Source organism: Heptranchias perlo, chromosome 25 (genome assembly GCF_035084215.1).
Source record: "Heptranchias perlo isolate sHepPer1 chromosome 25, sHepPer1.hap1, whole genome shotgun sequence".
NCBI classification, from domain to species: domain Eukaryota; kingdom Metazoa; phylum Chordata; class Chondrichthyes; order Hexanchiformes; family Hexanchidae; genus Heptranchias; species Heptranchias perlo.
Genome location: NC_090349.1, coordinates 40,420,818 through 40,442,544, shown reverse-complemented (window position 1 = coordinate 40,442,544; position 21,727 = coordinate 40,420,818). Strand labels below are relative to the sequence as shown.

General features: G+C 42.4%; 1 protein-coding gene across 1 annotated transcript in view; it reads left to right on the top strand.

Moving 5' to 3' along the window:
- Positions 1–21,727, top strand: part of LOC137342254 (phosphatidylinositol 4-kinase alpha-like) — a 124,182-nt gene that overhangs the window by 8,367 nt on the left and 94,088 nt on the right. The window contains exons 4-11 of the mRNA XM_068006094.1: positions 7,405–7,493; positions 11,390–11,462; positions 12,397–12,659; positions 13,067–13,133; positions 14,064–14,212; positions 16,621–16,686; positions 18,291–18,387; positions 19,904–20,095. Of these exons, the coding sequence (XP_067862195.1) occupies positions 7,405–7,493; positions 11,390–11,462; positions 12,397–12,659; positions 13,067–13,133; positions 14,064–14,212; positions 16,621–16,686; positions 18,291–18,387; positions 19,904–20,095 (996 nt within the window). The remainder of the gene's footprint in view (positions 1–7,404; positions 7,494–11,389; positions 11,463–12,396; positions 12,660–13,066; positions 13,134–14,063; positions 14,213–16,620; positions 16,687–18,290; positions 18,388–19,903; positions 20,096–21,727) is intronic.

Below are 21,727 nucleotides of genomic sequence, written 5' to 3'. Positions count from 1 at the left end.
TTTTTATTGAATGCTAGTTAATCTCCCATGGAGTTGCACATGGGGAATCAAGACTATGTGTAGTCTTCAGGTGAAGTGGGATTGTGATCAAGAGAAATTGGAATGGGGTGTGCAGACGTAATTCAGTCCCCAATATAAGGTCATGCATTCTTTCTTTGTGTTTATATTCCCACTATAAATAGCTCCTATATCCACATTCATAATTACATCCTTGATATCCATCTGGCAGCTTTCCTGGTCATTTTTCTAGTAGCAGCCCACAAATTACTGAATTTTTGGAATTCATTTTCACAATTTTGCCATGCAGGGACTTGAACTCATGGGGCCCGAATTTAGCAGGCTTGCGGGTTCCCAGCGGGTGGTCCTCCGGGAGCGTGGTCAACACGCTCGGCGAAATTAGTGGGTTGCCCACGCGATCGTAGCAGGCAACCCACTAATAGGAATCAATTACCTGCTCCTCCGGGGTCCACGGCGCTGGCCTGCGCGTCGGTCGGGCTGCGCATGCGCAGTACGATCTGTCAGCTGGAGGCTCTCTAGTTAAAGGGGCAGTCCTCCACTGACAGATGCTGCAACCAATGGGACAAATTGCAGCATGGAGCAGCCCAGGGGGAAGGCTGCTCCCAGTTTAATGATGCCTCACCCCAGGTATCATCAGATGGGGTGAGGAGGAGGGGGAGGACACAGATCTTCCCCCCGGCGGGCGGGAGGAAGCGGTCTGCCTCTGCCACCAAGAAGGCCTGGCTCGAGGTGGCAGAGGGGGTCACCTGCGCCACCAACATATCGCCCACCTGCATACAGTGCAGGAGGCGCTGCAATGACCTAAGTAGGTCAGCCAAAGTGAGAACACGAAGTCTTTCCCCTACACTCCGTCTGCCACAACACTGCCCCCACCCCACATCTCCTTCGGCACCGCCAACACTATTCTGTCACATCACCCTTCATACCCACTCACACCCCATCCTCATCTTACCTCCACCTACTCACCTCGCCAGTACTCACCCTGCCACTAACACGCAACCCAATCCTCATACAGTCTCATTGCTCCATCCCATACTCACCCTCTCGTGCATCTCCCTCACGGCCAGCCTCACTCAACCTGCCACCACCTGTGCTGCAGCCACAGGGCATGCATCACATGTGCAGTAGGCAGCGTAAGGCAAACGTCTCGTCAGCATGAAGGGGGTGCACAAGGGTGTCTGAGGGTTTGTCATGGGTGTTACCCATATTGAATTTCAGAGCAACAAACAGCACACATTATATTGACACCACCACTGCCATGTCTCCGCGAATCCTGTCCGTTGTGTCCAATAATGCCCGCTCCTGGGTATCACTGAGGACCCACCACTGATGCCACCCATCGTGTTACTGCAGAGTAGGTGCAGGTGTATTTGCAGGGCTCGTCCGCACAGACGACTGAGAGACATCGGCGGTGTAGCCGGCTGCACCCTGGAAGGATGCGGAGGAGAAGGTGTGGAGGGCAGTGGTGACTTTGCCAGTGACAGGTAAGCAGTTGGTGCTGGGGCCAGCCAGGAGCAGCTCGGCATGAAAGACGCTGCAGATCTCCACGACTACATGTCGAGCGAATCTGCGCCTCCCTGTGCACTGCTGCTCGGAGAGGTCCGGGGAGCTGCGCCTCGGTCTGTGGACCCTGTGGCGAGGGTAGTGCCCTCTGCGACGCGTCTCTCTCTGCGGTAGCCCTCCCTCCTGCTGTGCAGGTGGGCGTGCAACAACACCGTGTTGGGGGGATCCACGTCTCTGCGGCGGACGGCGTGGACTGCGAGGCTGCTGGTGCTGGTCATGCTCTTCGTTCTCTGAGGGTCTCCACACACCACCCAACTGGCAGGTGTTGGTCTGAGGGGTTGTGCAGGGTAGGTGTGTGGGTCCTCGGACTGGGGCTGCGGTTTCGTGTCGGTCTGTCCTCTGGCTTGGCGGGGGGTGGTGGAGGGCAGGGGTTGCCCTGTGTGACGCGGTGGCCTCCTGCGTGGGTGAGGGCTGTCCCCCGTGGAGTGCACCTTGGCACCTGCCACAGGCTGCTGGCTGCAACACGCCTGGTTGGAGGGAGACTGTTTTCCCCCAGTGTGGGAAACTCACTGCCTTGAACCGAAAATCCCACACTTCCTCTTTTGACAGCTGCTTCAGCTCATTAACTGACCACAACGAGCAAGGTAAGTACTCTCGAGTGGAACCCCGCTGGCTTTAATTGCCTGCGGGATTCCCACCAGCGGGGCTTGCGCGCGCAGCCCCGCACGTCAGCGCGGTACCCGGAAGTGGCCGGGATTTCGTCGCGATCCGGTCACGTGACCGGATATCTGGATTTTCGGGGCCACCCCGCTGGGAACCCGCCGGAAACACGATCCTAAAATCGAGCCCCTGATCTCTGGGCTGTAGTCCAGTACCATAACCACTTGGCCACCGTACCCTTTTGGAACTTATAATGGAAAAGGTTGACAGGAAGTGTGTACAGGTGTCAGATTTTTTTATATCAGTGTGTATAATGTTCCTGTCTGCTTTTTTTCCACTGAAGTAGGTATTCTAGATGATGACAAGAACAGACAAAAATGCTGCATGGTAGAGCTCTGCTTTTAATGAGACAAACACAGCACTGGTCCATGGATTACCTGTTGCTAATACGTGGGACCCACAGTTGCTTGTGGCTGCTGTGCGAGAGATTGTGGCCCTCTTTCCTGAGGGATATTGAGTCTTGTAACACTTGTTCGTTGCACTGGAAATAGACCGCAGCTTTGGCTGGGCAAAGCTCTATGCTTCTATTGTAATAGAGGTTGCACAGGATGTGGTGAAAGCATGTGGTGGTGTTTCAGTTTGTCCACAAATAGGAAATGAATCAAAGAGGAGGATCCGTTGCTTTAATAAGCTGGTGTTATTTCTTAACCCGTTGATCTCTGAGGAATGCTTCTGTTTTCTGCAGTTTGAATGTGAAACCTGCAGAATTAATAATAGGTGTAGATACATTTATGAGCCTGAACGGTGCATGAACCATTTCTGTTTCCTTTGTACTGTCAGCTTGGCTCAATGATGGCGCTCTTGCCTCTGAGACAGAAGGTTGTGGGTTCCAGCCTCATCCAGGACTTGATCACATAATCCTGGCTGAATCTTCAATGCAGTACTGAGGTAGCACTGCACTGTCGGAGGTGCAGTCTTACAGATGATACGTTAAACTGAGGATCATCCACCTGTTAGGAGCATAGGAAAAGAAGTAGGAGTAGGCCATTCAGCCCCTTAAGCCACTTTGGAGCCATTCATGGCTAATCTGTATCTTAATCCATTTACCTGCCTTGGGTCCATAATCCTTAATACCCTTCCCTAACAAAAATCTATCAATCTCAGTTTTGAAATTTTCAATTGACTTTGCGTCTTCAGCTTTTTGGAAGAGCGATCGCTCCTTAATCTTCTATTCTCAAGGGAATACAAGCCTAGTCTATGCAATTTGTCCTCATAATTTATCCCTTTTAGCCCTGGTATCATTCTGTAAATCTACACTGCACCCCTTCCAAGGCCAACATATCCTTCCTGAGATGCGGTGCCCAGAACTGGTGCGCAATACTTCAGATGGGGTCTATCCAAAGCTCTGTACACCTGTAACATAACTTCCATCCCTTTGTAATCCAGCCCTCTTGAGATAAAGGCCAACATTCCATTAGCCTTTTGAATTATTTTTTGTACCTGTCCACTAGCTTTTAGTGATTTCTGTACTTGGACCCCTAAATCTCTCTGCTCGTCCACAGTTCCTAGCTCCTTGCCATTTAGAAAATACTCTGATCTATCTTTCTTGGGTCCAAAGTGGATGACCTCACACTTTCCCACATTGAATTCCACCTGTCACAATTTCTACTCCCCTCTACACTATTGACTGTGCCGCCTAACTTAGTCTCGTCAGCAAACTTAGATATACATCCCTCTATTCCTTCATCCATGTCATTTATAAATATAGTGAAAAGCTGAGGCCCCAGTACAGATCCCTGGGGGACACCACTAGTCACATTCTTCCAATTTGAGTACATACCTATTATCCCTAATCTCTGTCTCCAACCTCCTAACCAATTTCCTATCCAAGCCAATAGGTTGCCTCAAATTCTATGTGCTTTTATTTTTGTTCTCTTATGTGGAATCTTGTCGAATGCCTTCCGGAAATCCATAGACATTTCCTTATCTACCATGTTTACCTCCTCAGAAATTCAACTAGGTTCACTAGACGTGACTTTCCCCTTACAAATCCATGCTGGTTCTCTCTGATCAGGTCATATTTGTCCAAATGCTCAGTCACTCTGTCCCTAATGACAGCTATGCATTTCTCTAGTTTTGTATTGTTAGGATTTTTCCAATGCCTTAATTTTACTCTTGTGTGCTTGAGCATCAGAAAGCTTAATTGGAGTTTATTTCTGAGCTGCCCTATGCTAGAATTGTAACATAGTTTAGACCGGATAGTAACTAAGTACTTGTAATTCCCCTGTATTAACGACATGTTTAGCACAATGTTCTCTAATTAAGAGAGACGTGCAAAAATAAATCTCATTCCAAAGTAGTTACTTTAAACATCTGAGGGAGGGGGAACAGCCCCATCTTTGTTTACCAATTTTTAACCCCGGAGTATCTATTCTTTAAAAGGGTACTTTTGTTACTCAACATAGTTGGATCGAACCCTTACTGACTAAAAGGGACTTTAATCACTTGTAACTATTTAAAGATATTCCACACAGTTTCAGTAATAGGCTTTGGTGTTCTGTAAGAGGGGTAAGGACAATTCTTCTCCAATGTATTGTGGCAATAGTCATGGGAGGGGCTCAAAATTGAATAAAGACATAGGGAATTGGCCTTTCTATAAATGAGATTATATAATTGTATAATCCTTCCTTTAGACTAAACATCTGGCATCATCCAGCAAACATGAATTTTTGTAAACATTTATTTGGTTTCACAGTCCATCAGCAAGCTAAGGTTGCAAATTAGTATTGCAACTATCATTATTTTAATCATGTTCTAATCTTTGAAAACATTAGTACAGTAATGACAGTAATTGCAGTAAAGCAACATTGCGAATGGGAAAGAGTGTCTCAAGGAAATAATGTGCGGTGTAATGCCAAAATACTCAACCATGTATATATTACTCGGCACATGATTTTTTTTTGATTTTCATAATTGAGCAGCGTCAGACTTCACATGAGAAGAACAATTTTGATTGAAGTGGGTGGAAGAAAATTATGATCCTGTGATCATTTAAAATTGCACCAAGAGTTAGTATGTGTTGTATCTACTCTCCAGTCATAAGTCATAGAATCATAGAAGTTTACAACATGGAAACAGGCCCTTCGGCCCAACATGTCCATGTCGCCCAGTTTATACCACTAAGCTAGTCCCAGTTGCCTGCACTTGGCCCATATCCCTCTATACCCATCTTACCCATGTAACTGTCCAAATGCTTTTTAAAAGACAAAATTGTACCCGCCTCTACTACTGCCTCTGGCAGCTCGTTCCAGACACTCACCACCCTTTGAGTGAAAAAATTGCCCCTCTGGACCCTTTTGTATCTCTCCCCTCTCACCTTAAATCTATGTCCCCTCGTTATAGACTCCCCTACCTTTGGGAAAAGATTTTGACTATCTACCTTATCTATGCCCCTCATTATTTTATAGACTTGTATAAGATCACCCCTCAACCTCCTACTCTCCAGGGAAAAAAGTCCCAGTCTATCTAACCTCTCCCTATAAGTCAAACCATCAAGTCCCGGCAGCATCCTAGTAAATCTTTTCTGCACTTTCTAGTTTAATAATATCCTTTCTATAATAGGGTGACCAGAACTGTACACAGTATTCCAAGTGCGGCCTAACTAATGTCTTGTACAACTTCAACAAGACATCCCAACTCCTGTATTCAATGTTCTGACCAATCAAACCAAGCAAGCTGAATGCCTTCTTCACCACCCTATCCACCTGTAACTCCACTTTCAAGGAGCTATGAACCTGTACTCCTAGATCTCTTTGTTCTATAACTCTCCCCAACGCCCTACCATTAACGGAGTAGGTCCTGGCCCGATTCGATCTACCAAAATGCATCACCTCACATTTATCTAAATTAAACTCCATCTGCCATTCATCGGCCCACTGGCCCAATTTATCAAGATCCCGTTGCAATCCTAGATAACCTTCTTCACTGTCCACAATGCCACCAATCTTGGTGTCATCTGCAAACTTACTAACCATGCCTCCTAAATTCTCATCCAAATCATTAATATAAATAACAAATAACAGCGGACCCAGCACCGATCCCTGAGGCACACCGCTGGTCACAGGCCTCCAATTTGAAAAACAACCCTCTACACCCACCCTCTGTCTTCTGTCGTCAAGCCAATGTTGTATCCAATTGGCTACCTCACCTTTGATCCCATGAGATTTAACCTTATGTAACAACCTACCATGCGGTACCTTGTCAAAGGCTTTGCTAAAGTCCATGTGGACCACGTCTACTGCACAGCCCTCATCTATCTTTTTGGTTACCCCTTCAAAAAACTCAATCAAATTTGTGAGACATGATTTTCCTCTCACAAAACCATGCTGACTGTTCCTAATCAGTCCCTGCCTCTCCAAATGCCCGTAGATCCTGTCTCTCAGAATACCCTCTAACAACTTACCCACTACAGATGTCAGGCTCACCGGTCTGTAGTTCCCAGGCTTTTCCCTGCCGCCCTTCTTAAACAAAGGCACAACCTTTGCTACCCTCCAATCTTCAGGCACCTCACCTGTAGCGGTGGATGATTCAAATATCTCTGCTAGGGGACCCGCAATTTCCTCCCTAACCTCCCATAACGTCCTGGGATACATTTCATCAGGTCCCGGAGATTTATCTACCTTGATGCGCGTTAAGACTTCCAGCACCTCCCTCTCTGTAATATGTACACTCCTCAAGACATCACTATTTATTTCCCCAAGTTCCCTAACATCCATGCCTTTCTCAACCGTAAATACCGATGCGAAATATTCATTCAGGATCTCACCCATCTCTTGTGGTTCCGCACATAGATGACCTTGTTGATTCTTCAGAGGCCCTACTTTCTCCCTAGTTACTCTTTTGCCCTATGAATGGAAAGTAGACACAACACATACTAATCCTCAATGTTTGGCCAGATTGTGTTGTTCTTATGAAACTATAAACCAGTCCAAACTGTGCTTCTGTAGCTTGTAACACCATGATACTGATTTGAACTGAAGTTCAACGTGTAGCCTTTTTTGATATAAATGAAGAATTTGTCGCATTGTACCACCACGTTGGCATAACATATTGATGACTTATGAATGAAAAGTAGCTGAAGACACAGTTTAAATATTACAGTTCAGTGGGAGAGTGGGGTGGGGAGAAGAACTTTCAATTTTTTTTTTTTTTTTTATCTTGCAGGAAAGCTTCCTGTCGCCGAAAACTTCAGCTTCTGTTTGGTGACTCTACTTTTCGATGTGGCCCAGAGGGAAGCTCCGTTAAGGGTACAGGTGAGGGCACTGTTCTTGAAACCTCAGAAAAATTACTTTTGTTAGAAATGACTATAGTCTTGGTAACCAGTAACCAATTGGATTATGTGATGGTGCACACTTTTTTTAAAGAGTTCCAGTTAGAAATTGATGGCTATTACTGTTAAACAGTTCAATTGACACAAGCTACTTGTCAGAAAAAGACAACATTTTTTAGTTCTTTACTGTAATAAGTAAGATTAACACTTCACAATTCTAGTTGCATTTAATGGGGATGCCTGCCTTAAGAACTGTTTTGTCTTGTGGTCCTGTAATACTATTATGAATAACAATTTTGTTCACTGTAGATGTGGATAGTGTTTATTTCAATAATTAGAAACATGTATAATGAACTGATTAATTGCAGGAAGTAATTCTGTAGTACTTATTTCATTTGGAATAACCTCTTTATTACTTTATAAAATCCAATTTCTCATCCCAACCCATTTTTTACATAGCTGCTCCCCTCCTTTTAATTGACAGAGTAGGCAAACTGACTGTGTTGTGACTGAAATAATCTTAGACGACTGTTCACATGCCTGTCCACTATCACTGTAGTTAGTAGCTGCACTAATACAAAGCTTGTGTGTACTCAGCACTGATTATATGTGGCCAAAAGATTTCTGGTGTAATATTTGCTAATTGAATATGAATTGATGCCCAATGATAAGTGCTAGATGGGATGTTTCCCTGCAACACACTAGGCCATCCAGTAATGGCAGTTTATTGAGTTAGCTTTCTCTCTCCCCTATCGTGCCTCATTTCCACTTATCCTTTACCTTAGATTGGAATTCTTGAGTATTTTCTGATGCCAATGCTGTTCTGTATCAAAGTCACAAATGAAATTCAGCATTGCATTCAGCAACTGAATTCAGCAAAGGAGGACAAAGAGATTGATTAAGGGGGGGGGGGGGGGGAATAGAGAATGAGAGTAAACTAGCAGGGAACATAAAAACTGATTGTAAAAGCTTCAATAAGTATATCAAGAGAAAAAGATTAGTGAAGACAAATGTAGGTCCCTTACAGTCAGAAATTGGGGAAATTATAATGGGAAACCAAGAAATGACAGAACAATTAAACACATACTTTGGTTCTGTCTTCATAAAGGAGGACACAAATAACCTGGCAGAAATGTTAGGAAACCAAGGGTCTACTGAGAGGGAGGCACTGAAGGAAACCAGTATTAGTATTTTTTTAAAAATAGTGCTCGGGAAATTAATGGGGCTAAAGGCTGACAAATCCCCAGGGCCTGATAATCTACATCCCAGAGTACTAAAGGAAGTGGCCCTGGAAATAGTGGATGCATTGGTGATCATCTTCCAAAATTCTATAGACTCGAACAGTTCCTACAGATTGGAGGGTGGCAAATGTAACCCAACTATTTTAAAAAAGGAGGGAGAGAAAAAACAGGGAATTACAGACCAGTTAGCCTAACATCAGTAGTGGGGGAAAATGCTAGAGTCTATTATAAAAGATGTGATAACAGAACACTTGGAGGGCATTAACGGGATTGGACTAGGTCAGCATGGGTTTATGAAAGGGAAATCATGCTTAACAAATCTACTGGAGTTTTTTGAGGATGTAATTAGTAGAATAGATAGGGGAGAACCAGTGGATGTGGTGTATTTGGATTTTCAGACGGCTTTGATAAGGTCTCACACAAGAAGTTAGTGTGCAAAATTAAAACACATGGGATTGGGGGGAATATACTGGCATGGATTGAGAATTGGTTGACAGACAGGAAACAGAGAGTAAGAATAAACGGTTCTTTTTCCGGGTGGCAGGCAGTGATTAGTGGGGTACCACAGGGATCAGTGCTTGGGCCCCAGCTATTCACAATATATATCAATGATTTGGATGAGGGAACTAAATGTAACATTTCCAAGTTTGCAGATGACACAAAGCTTGGGTGGAATGTGAGTTGTGAGGAGGATGCAAAGTGGCTTCAATGTAATTTAGACAAGTTGGGTGAGTGGGTAAGAACATGGCAGCTGCAGTATAACGTGGATAAATGTGAGGTTATCCACTTTGGTTGTAAAAACAGAAAGGCAGATTATTATCTGAATGGTGATAGATTGGGAAAAGGGGAGGTGCAACAAGACCCGGGTGTCCTTGTACACCAGTCGCTGAAAGCGAGCATTCAGGTGCAGCAAGCAGTTAAGAAGGCAAATGGTATGTTGGCCTTCATTGCAAGAGGATTTGAGTACAGGAGCAGGGATGTCTTACTGCAGATATACAGGGCCTTGGTGAGACCACATCTGGAGTATTGTGTGCAGTTTTGGTCTCCTTATCTGAGGAAGGATGTCCTTGTCATGGAGGGAGTGCAACAACGATTTACCAGACTGATTCCTGGGATGGCAGGACTGACGTATGAGGAGAGATTGGGTCGACTAGGCCTATGTTCACTAGAGTTTAGAAGAATGAGAGATGATCTCATCGAAACATATAAAATTCTAACAGGACTAGACAGACTTGATGCAGGGAGGATGTTCCCGATAGCTGGGGAGTCCAGAACCAGGGGTCACAGTCTCAGGATACGGGATATGCCATTTAGAACCGAGATGAGGAGAAATTTCTTCACTCAGAGGGTAGTGAACCTGTGGAATTCTCTACTACTGAAGGCAGTGGAGGCCAAGTCATTAGATGTATTCAAGAAGGAGATAGGTATATTTCTTAATGCTAAAGGGATCAAGGGATATGGGGAAAAAGCGGGAACAGGGTACTGAGTTAGACGATCAGCCATGATCATTTTGAATGGCGGAGCAGGCCCGAAGGGCTGAATGGCCTACTCTTGCTCCTATTATCTATGTTTCTATGAAATCCTATGTGACTGACCATGGTAAACTACCCCTCATCCACCTTGACCTGTCTGCAGCCTTTGACACGGTTGGTCACACCATCCTCCTTCAATGCCACTCCACTGTCGTACAGCTGGGTGGGACTGCCCTCGCCTGGTTCCATCCCTATCTATCCAGTCATAACCAGAGAATCGCCTCCAATGGCTTCTCTTCCCGCTCCTGCACGATTATCTTCGGAGTCCCCCAAGGATCTATCCTTGGCCCCCTCCTATTTCTCATCTACATGCTGCCCCTCAATGACGTCATCCGAAAACACAGTGTCAGGTTCCACATGTACGCTGACGACACCCAGCTCTACCTCACCACTTCCTTTCTCAACCCCCCCCCACTGCCTCTGATTTGTCATGCTGCTTGTCTCGATTTTAAAATTCTCATCCTTGTTTTCAAATCCCTCCATGGCCTTGCCCTTCTCTATCTTTGTAACCTCCTTCAACCCTCCAAGATCTCTGCACTCCTCCAATTCTGGCCTCTTGTTCATCCCCAATTTTAATCGCTCCACCATTGGCGGCCATGCCTTCAGCTGCCTAAGCCCTAAGCTCTGCAATTCCCTCGCTAAACCTCTCTGCCTCTCTACCTTTCTCTCCTCCTTTAAGCTGCTCCTTAAAACCTGCATCTTTGACCAATCTCTCCATCACCTCTCCTTATGTGGCTCGGCGTCAAATTTTGTTTGATAATGCTTCTGCGAAGCGCCTTGGGACGTTTTACTACATTAAAGGCGCTGTATAAATGCAAGTTGTTGTTGCGTACTGTGAGACAAAATTAACGGCATCAGTTTTCCTTAAAGTGGAAAAGGCAGCTCCACCTCGCAGTTCAGCTGTAAGGACATAGATTGTGTTTTCAGAATGCATTGTCTAATTGTGATTTGCAATCTTTAATGCACAGATTTCAAAGTGTAAAATGAATCTATAAAATCCTTTTGTATTTACAACTCACTTTCAAATGAAAGAAGTAAGAACGTTTAGTAAACCTCTCAAATTTAGTTTTGCCATTTTTGATTTGTTTTAAAAAATAATTTTACAGATTCTGGAGGCTATACTGGATGTGATGGAAATGCTGTTGGGAATGTGTCTAACACCTCAGGCTCAGGATAAAGGTATTTATGTACTGCATTTAAATGCCCTCTGAAACACCAGACCTATAAGATCTGGGATGTGGCTTTTATGAAGAAATTACTAACCACAATTAACATGAAACAGTACACTGGAATGGAAAACTTGGATTCAGGAAAGTTCTTCTGTCTGACCTAGGATTCAATGATGAAAATAAAGATGAGGGTGTAAAAAGAAAATAAGAAATTTAGATAATATTTTTAATAAGATGGTGATAGGAATTCAACAAATTACCAGTGTGGGTGGTGGAACAGAAAACCAAGGCAGAATTTTTAAAAAAGGACTGGATGAATTCCTGTTAGGAGAGGGGATACAGGCGTATTAGTCCCAGAATCACAGGAAGGAAACTGATGGGTGATTTGAGAGGGTAGGCTAGATGGACCAATGGTCTCCTGCCCAAAATGTTACCATGTTATGTAAACTTGAGCAAATTACTGATAAACTGTAGAACGTTTCAGTACTGAGAACATGAGATACACAAGAGAAATGGCCCATGTGCTCCTCGTTTTTGCTCTGGAATTCCCCAGAGTCTGCTCACGCTGACAAGTGTGGCCTGCACTTGATTATCAGGCTCATGGTTTGCTTGTATCCACCCAGGTCACGAATATCTCACTTAAAATAGTCAAAAGCATTTCTATTCCTGCACCAAATTGCTGCATATCAGCAGTAGTCACTGAGCTTGTATCACTTACACTTGGGAAGTATTTCAGAGGTCAAAACCATGAGAAGTTCTAAGCTTTTATCAAATCTGACAGTTCCACTTTTCGCATGCTAAAGTTAATATGACAAGATTTCACTGAAATGTCCCAATTTTTTTTATTGAACTATTGCTGAAATACTAAGTACAAACGTCAGCAAGTTCCATACCTGCATTCTGTTGGTTTGCTCTGTATTAATAATAACTTTTGCCGTTCACAGAATACTTGTGCAGATACACAGTGCCATGCTTGATTGGAATTGGCAGAGCGTTTGGACGTTACAGTAACACAGATGAATCTCTTCTTTCAAAGCTGTTTCCCAAAATAGCACCACAATCACTCAAAGCTCCTAATGAGACAGATGGAATGAGGCGGCGGTCCTTCAATGATTTTCGATCAATCCTGCCCAGCTCCCTTCTGACCGTCTGCCAGTCTTGCGATAGCTTACGACACAAAACCAACAGTGCGACGAGCATCTCCCAGGTTAAAAAAAAGGCTACTTTGCTTTCTGATTATAATTAAATTTAGGTGGAGCAGGAAATGGTGTACACTTCAGAAACTTGGGAAGTATTTCAAGTTGCAAAAGTAAATTTTAAGCCTTTTTTTTACTATTTTCCTCCAAGTAACTTTTGTATTTTAGAAGAAAATAAAAATACTGATAAATTAACATCTATATTGGGAAAGAGAAGTTCTTTTCCCCTACAGAAATATAAGCAATAGCTTCTTTGCTGGCTCCATTGCTAAGTTCACTGCTTAATGTAGAACAAAAGCAATCATTTTAGTGCCCTAGGTCTGTGCTGTTACCCAGGGTGTTGGTGCAGTTGTTTCAATTCAGCACTGCATTTTGCAGTTTTTTGCGTATCTTCATTGTTTTTTTTTTAATACTGCAGGCAAGCCCTGAACGCATAACTGCAGTTCCTACTTCACCTGGACGGTCCACGTTGCAGTATTTTGAAGGTAAGACTTAATGCTGCAAAGATTGCATCAGCATTTTTTAACTAAAACCATGGCTATTTAAAATTTACTGAACCCTATCACCTATGTTGTAAAAGTACAATGGCAATGAATGTGAACATATACAGTCAGTATAATTCAAGATAAAATCACTGAGTATTTCAAAATGCACATGTTAATCAAGGACAGCCGATACAAATTTGTTAAAGGCAAGTCATGTTTGACAAATTGAGTTTTTTTTGTTGAAGAAGTCACCAATTGGATAGATAAAGGGTGTGCAGTGTAATGTATTGTATGGATTGTCAGAAGGCATTTGGTACTGTGTCTCAGGAGAATAAAATTCAGGTGCAGGTATAAGAGGAAAAATCACAGCATGAATAGAAAGTTAGTTAACAGACAGGAAGCAGAGAATTAGAGTAAATGGATGTTAGATTGGTTGTGCGTACTGTGCGTAGTTTTGGGTGCCCTATTGTAGTAAGGACATTAAAGCCGTGGAGAGTATTTGGTATAGCTTCAGCAGGATGATGCCAAGCATGGGAAACTATAGTTATTAGGAGAGATCTGAGTTATTGGCACTATTTCCATTGGAATGCAGAAGGCTAAGAGGATATTTAATAGAGGTTTTTAATATTGTGAAGCGTTTTGGTAAAGTGAGGAGGGAAAGGCTTTTTCCTCTGGTTGGGGAGTTAGTGACGGAGGGTCATGAATATAAAATTATAACTAGCAAAGAGCTAGCACGAACATGAATGGCTGCCTTCTGTACTGTAAACATTTATGTTACTTACCAAAAGAGTCATTCCTCTATGTGAATGCATTTTTCTTGCAACTGTGTTAAATGATTACATTGGGGTTTTTGTTTGGTGGGGGCGGGAAGCGGTTAGGTTAGCTTCTGTTCTGCTGGGTAATTAGGAATTGTTGCTTTTTGTGTTACAGGTTCGTACCTCCCCGATGGCAGTGCTTTGGACCCCCAATATTACTTTTCTACCATCAGCTCAAGTTTCTCCGTCTCCCCATTGTTCACTGGCTGCAGTACAAAGGAATTTCATATTCCACTAGAAAACCTCCGACAGCTACTTCAAATGGTGTGTACATTCTCGAAACCCATCTTTTTGTTCGAGCTTTCATACATCTCTCCTGCTATGGTCTACTCTCTGTATCTTTATCTCTTTCTATTTATGAAGCCTCTTATATATTTTTGTTAAAAGGATGAATAATTCTAGTTTTTTGGTACTGTATGAATGTACTCAGCTCAGCTATATATCTATATATTAAGTCTTGTATCTGCGCACACTTCCTGTTAACTTTTCCATTATAAATTCCTGTGTCAGTGTGTATAATGGAACCTGTCTATGTAAATTTGTCATGCTGTAACTGCACTCTTTCTACTACAGGCAGCTGGAGCATCACCACTGGTGGGAGGGTGTAATTACAGCGTGACAAATTTACATTGACAATTTCTAGTAGAAGTGTAGACATAGGAATTTATAAACATAAGGACAGAATTTATAACTTGAGAAGGGGGACTGAATTATGTCTGCAAACCCTCATCCAATTATTCCCTGGCTTCTAACACTGCTTCACCTGAATACTACTTTGTCCTGATTCCCCGTTTGCATGCCTCAGGAGATCAACAAGTAAATTTAATCTGCATGTCTACCTCGAGCACCAGAAGCAACAGTGTAAACTAGGAATTTCTTTAATTCTATTTTTTTACCTTTATTTTGGTTTTGTTGAAGGAACACTCGAGGGTAAGAGTCTGCGATGATCTTATCCTGGAGTTTACAGCTTAAAATCATCTACTTGATCAAGAGAAGAAAGAAAAACATCTATTTTAGATACAACAAGTGAATGTTTCTTTTTTGTTAATGACTGGACTTCAAGTTATAGGAAAGAAAAAGTCACAAAACTGTTCTATACTGCATAAACCCATGTATAATATTTGGATGCCATACCTGACCACCTTTTTAAACTGTGCACAAATTTCTATTTGATTGTAGAATTATTCAGTAGCCTCAGAATAAAGTGCCGAATAAACCAATGTAGTTCAATTAAGATTTTAAACAAAATGAAAACATCAAACAAGGGCCTTAGAGATGTTAGGAAATTTTCTCATCTGCTCTCAGACAAGTTGCCAACTTGTTTTTATGCTATTCTGGGTCTAGATTTCAAGAAAATACACCATTTTAGTCCATTTAGGCATGGATTGAGAATTGGTTAATAGACAGAAAGCAGAGAACAGGAATAAACGGGTCTTTTTCAGGTTGGCAGACTAGGTCGGAATGTGAGTTGAGGCAGATGCAAAGAGGCTTCAAGGGGATATAGACAGGCTAAGTGAGTGGGCAAGAACACGGCAGATGGAATATAATGTGGAAAAATGTGAAGTTATTCACTTTGGTAGGAAAAACAGAGATGCAGAGTATTTTTTAAATGGTGAGAGATTGGGAAATGTTGCTGTTCAAAGGGACCTGGGTGTCCTTGTACATGAGTCACTGAAAGCTAACATGCAGGTGGAGCAAGCAATTAGGAAGGCAAATGGTTTGTTGGCCTTTATTACAAGAGGATTTGAGTACAGGAGTAAAGATGTCTTGCTGCAATTATATAGGGCCTTGGTGAGACCGCACCTGGAGTATTGTGTACAATTTTGGTCTCCTTACCTAAGAAAGGATATACTTGCCATAGAGCGAGTGCAGTGAAGGTTCACCAGACTGATCCCTGAGATGGTGGGATTATCGTATGAGGAGAGATTGAGTAGGCCTGTATTCTCTAGAGTTTAGAAGATGATCTCATTGAAACATACAAAATTCTTACAGGACTCGACAGGGTAGATGCAGGGAGGATGTTTCCCCTGGCTGGGGAGTCTAGAACCAGGGGTCACAGTCTCAGAATAAAGGGTAGGCCATCTAGTACTGAGATGAGGAGAAATTTCTTCACTCAGAGGGTGGTGAATCTTTGGAATTTTCTACCCCAGAGGACTGTGGAGGCTCAGTCATTGAGTACATTTAAAATAGAGATCAATAGATTTCTAGATATTAAAGGCATCAAGGGATATGGAGATGGTGCAGGAAAATGGCAATGAGGTAGAAGATCAACCATGACCTTGTTGAATGGCCGAGCAGGCTCGAGGGGCCGGATGGTCTAGTCCAGCTCCTATTTCTTATGTTCTTAACTATTCTGATATCATGTACTTTGTAACAGTGCAATTGTGAAATATGGGAACCATTTTTTTTAATGATTCCTATTTGACTTGAACATTTTGAAGATCTTTTATATTAGCAGGGGGAGCTCTTGGATTCTTTTTATGGAAACATCTCCAGGGGTGTGCTCAGAGAACAATGGTAGTTTGTTTCTGGTCTAAGATGTGCCCTAAATGTTGGATTTCAGCTTTTCTAATAGAAAACAATTGATTTCCCCCACTGGTGACAGAGTTCTGTTCTTTGAGTTGCCCAATTCATTTTATGACTGAAGAGGTTTCTTTATTTTTTCGCCCTAGGTTAAACGGATCGTGGCTGAGTCAGTTTTGAAAACACTGGATGCAACGTTGACAGAGGTTACTGAGGTAAAGAGTCACACGTTGCTTTGGAATTGTACAGTTTACTACCGCTTTATTAATCCAGTTTAAAATTATTTTTAATTCAGGGTTGCCTAAAATGATAATGAGAGGAGAGCCAGGCTGCGCACTATCCTTTCATCTCTAGGAACTGGGTTCAAATCCGAACCAGAATGATGGGACAAAAGTCTCCCCTACCTGCTGATTGTTGGGGTCCTATGCCAAATTAGTTTGGGCAGTCTTAATCCATGTCCTAGTGGACTTGGGTCCATATCACCTTACTGCTCCTACTTGGCACTAAGGACTAGATTTCTGGCGATTCAGGGTCAGTGGCAGAAAATTTAGCTGAGATTAACCATCTCTAAAGGAGGTCACAGGATGCTGGAATAGAAAAATATCATGCGGGGTGCTGTTCTGAAATTGGGGGCCAAGGCACAATGCTTGGGCTGGGCAGAGCAGAGCATTCTGCAGCATCTCAAAACCAGTTTCTTCCGCAAGCTCATCCACATTCTGTTCCTGGCTGCCAGGGGTACAGACGAGGGACAGATGTGTCTGGCGGTCCTTGATACACGTTACTGGTGCAGAAAATCACATCAAGTGCCCAATACCTGGCAGTCGCAGACAGTGTGGCACTGGATTTTACCCTCCATTTTATGCCATGGTTTTCAACATCTAAATCATGATTTGTCAGCTGAATGTGATGGTTGCAGATCGATTCATTTACCTTCGGATTTTTCTGTGTTTCACCTGTGCTTCAGGTGTTTGGCTGGGATTTACTTTTTGCTCACTGCATTAGCTGACTATACTGATTGTAGATATAGCTGGAAAGTGGGAGCGAGCCACAGACTAAGTCCTAGCCACAGTATCTGAACTGCAGCAACAAAGCACAGAAAATACTTGCAAGGGGAAAACCCCACTATGCTTTCTGCAACTTAGAATCGCACAGCATTAGAACTGTGACTATTGCTGATCTGGGAGTGTGTGCCCGAAATGGAAAATCTATTCCCCAGCAATTGTTGATATTACCTTGATGAGTGCAAAATTCACCCAAAAAGAACCTGTCTCTTGCAGAAGGGGGTGATTTCTTTTGCATCTGTTAACAGTTTGGCGTACACTGGATAAGCCCATACCTGATGGAAGTGTTGAATTCCATTGTACTAGTCACATCGTTTTCTGTTTTATACAAATAATCATAGAAGTTGTGACCTGGAATGCACCGCCGGAAAGGGTGGTGAAAGCAGGTTCAATAGTAACTTTCAAAAGGGAATTGGATAAATACTTGAAAAGGAAAAGTTTGCAGGGCTATGGGGAAAGAGCAGGGGAGTGAGACTAAGTGGATAGCTCTTTCAAAAAGTGGGTACAGGCACGATGGGCTGAATGGCCTCCTTCTATGATGAGCATAAGTATGTCCCAATTCTTTTGACTGGATAATGTACAATATCTTCAGTCCATTTCCAAATATAATCTCTGCTACTAATTAATTTAAATGTTATGGAAAGAATCCTGACTGGAAATGTTGATTTTCAAAGATTCTAGCTAAATAGAATCAAAACATGTTTCATTTTCTGAAATGAACATAACCACGTTCTTTATATATATATTTTGATATTTAGGCAAATCCTAATTTGGATCTGTACTATCGAAACTTCAGTGATCCTCTTTATGTGGTGGTGTTTAAAATGTTGAGAGACACTTTGTATCACATGAAAGGTAAGCTTCTCTTGCCATTGGTATTATTTGTTAAATCTTTTTATTGAGTATCCTTGCAGACTGACTTGAATGAGTATACAAGAGACTTTCTGGAACTTCTCATAATCAGCCTGTTTTCTGCTGTATTTTCTGGCAATCAAGGTCTATTGTATGGGTGGATTTTGATTCACTCTTTTGAATGGGCTGATTTAGTCCCTGTTGGGGTTAAGGAAAGGCAAAGATAAGGAGGGTGGGTTAGGAGGGAAGTCACAGTTTCCATCCAGCATTAAAGGAATGCCAGCAAAAAATAATATACGCAGACAGGCATTTCTTCCATAGTCACCCAATCCCACAGCAAAAAGAATGCAGGACCCTAGAACCCTACTCCATCCTCCAGAGAGCGTGTGATCTGGATTCTGAGGCACAGTATCAGTTTATAATTCCCTGTGCAATTTGTTCTTTTTGAATTCCAAGGGAGATGTTAATATGAGAAGTACTGTTTATTTTATATTGGCTGATTTCCGCTATGGCATTGCTCATAGTGAATCAAAGAAGATGGTGTTTTATAATGTGGGTACTTTAAACAGTGACAGCTACCTTCTCTCCCAGTCCCTGCAGAGCAATTAGCCTGTAATGGACCTCAAGGTGTGCCCATTTAGAGAAATTAGACTTTTTCAACCAATTCTCACTAAAACAGATTATGTGGTCATGTATCCCATTGCTGTTTCTGGGACCTTGCTGTGCGCAAAAGTCGTGAAAGGTGCTATATTAATGCAAGTTCCTTCCTTCCTTCCACATTAAACACAACTCTACCATAGAAGAATAATACATTGAATTACATGTTATAACGCTTCTTTTGTTATAAAACAGCATGAAGTCTGCATTACCACAAGCAATGTACGCAAGATCCACTGATTATAAAGAACAATGTAGACGGCAGCATGTTTCAAGCACTTAATATATCTCTGAATTCAGATGACAATGATAAATCGTGCAAGCTTGTTCTTGCAGTTTAGAAAAGCTTGTGAAAGTTCTCTGTTGTAACACAAGCCAGCCTACCTTGTTATCCTAAACATAACCTCTAAATGCTGCAAATATAAAGCAGGAATGTGCTCATTGACCACCTAGAATTTACGATGTGTGAACAACGCCACATTCTCATTACTCATCAGAACCAAATTTAGAATTAATCTTTTTGAACTACAATAATAGAATCTTGTTAGGTTACTTACCATAGGGCACAGTTTGTTTATAGTGTGCAAATAAGTGAAAGGACGTAAATAACAATTCTTTTCATATGACTCTTTTAGAGGGGGAGCAGGTACAGGTGAAATTTAAAGAGAAATTGACATATTTGTCTCTGCATAAATTTTGAGCAACCCACACAGGGTATCAGGACCCTTTTGTACATTCCTGTTTGACAGTAGGTTGTTGCTGTAATTGGGAGAAATTATGCTTTTAAGAGCTTGGTTAAATTGAGTAGACAAAATCGCTTTCTTTAATGTGCAGTCAGCATACATCACTTTTGCCCCTACAGATCTACAGACTGCATTTGTGAAGGAGGTTAACGATTTTGTGCTCGAGCAGTTTAACAGTAGCCAGTCTGAACTGCAGAAGATCTTGCATGATATGGACTATTTCCATCATGAGTTTAACCCTCTGAAACTCAGGTGTCAAGCAAATGCAGCATGCGTGGACTTAATGGTGTGGGCTGTTAAGGACGAGCAAGGTAGAGAACATTTGAAGCAGTCTAGAAATCTAATGTTTTCTGTTTATTTTCTGTACAGTACTGATGCATTTTTTTCTCATTTGATTGGCTTGATCAAGTTGAAAATATAGACCAAGTTTTGTGTTGTGGCCACAGAAGGTTAAGTATTTGTACAGCTCCTTTTTTTTCCTGCTATCAATGCAGAATGGCATCTTTTTTTACTTTCCTTAAAGGACTCCCCTTACTGGGGAACATGTCCACAAGTGCTGGCAGCCCTTTATTACCTTGACTAATTTGGCCATTCTTCATGTGTGGACCTGGACACTCAAGTGTGGGTAAACCAATCAGCTATAGAGGGGAATCATAGCTGAGATCATAGAATCACAGAATAGAATCATAGAATAGTTACAGCACAGAAGGAGGCCAATTGACCCATTGAGCCCATGCCAGCTCTTTGTAAGAGCAATCCAGTTAGTCCTATTCTCCTGCTCTTTCCCCGTAGCCCTGCAATTTTTTTCCCTTCAAGTATTTATCCAATTCCTTTTTGAAAGCCACGATTGAATCTGCTTCCACCACGCTTTCAGGCAGCGCATTCCAGATCATAACTACTCGCTGCGTAAAAAAGTTTTTCCTCATGTCACCTTTGGTTCTTTTGCCAATCACCTTAAATCTGTGTCCTCTGGTTCTCGACCCTTCCACCAATAGGAGCAATTTCTCTTTCTTTAGTTTATCTTGACCCTTCATGATTTTGAACACTTCTATCAAATCTCCTCTCAACCTTCTCTGCTCTAAGGAGAACAATCGCATCTTCTCCAGTCTATCCACGTAATTGAAGTCCCTCATCCCTGGAATCATTCTAGTAAATCATTTCTGCACCCTCTGTAATACCTTCACATCCTTCTAAAGTGCAGTGCCCAGAATTGAACACAATATCCAGTTGTGGCCGAACCAGTGTTTTATAAAGGTTCAACATAACTTCTTTGCTTTTGTACTCTATGCCTCTATTTATAAAGCCCAGGATCCCGTATGTTTTTTTTAACTGCTTTCTCAACCTGTTCTGCCACCTTCAAAGAGTTGTGCACATATACACCCAGGTCTCTCTGTTCCTGCACCCTCTTTAGAATTGTACCATTTAGTTTATATTGCCTTTCTTCATTCTTCATGCCAAAATGTATCACTTCGCACTTCTCTGCATTAAATTTCATCAGCCATGTGTCCGCCCATTCCACCAGTCTGTCTATGTCCTCTTGAAGTCTATTACTATCCTCCTCACTGTTTACTTCCAAGTTTTGCGTCATCTGCAGACTTTGAAATTGTGCCCTGTACACCAACGTCCAAGTCATTAATATATATCAAAAAAAGCAGTAGTCTTAGTACCGACCCCTGTGGAACACCACTGTAAACCTTCCTCCAGTCCGGAAAACAACCATTCACCACTACTCTGTTTCCTGTCACTTAGCCAATTTCGTATCCATGCTGCCACTGGCTCTTTTATTCCACGGGCTTCAATTTTGCTGACAAGCCTATTATGTGGCACTTTATCAAGTGCCTTTTGAAAGTCCATATACACAACATCAACCGCTTTGCCCTCATCAACCCTCTCTGTTACCTCATCAAAAAACTCAAACAAGTTAATTAAACACAATTTGCCAA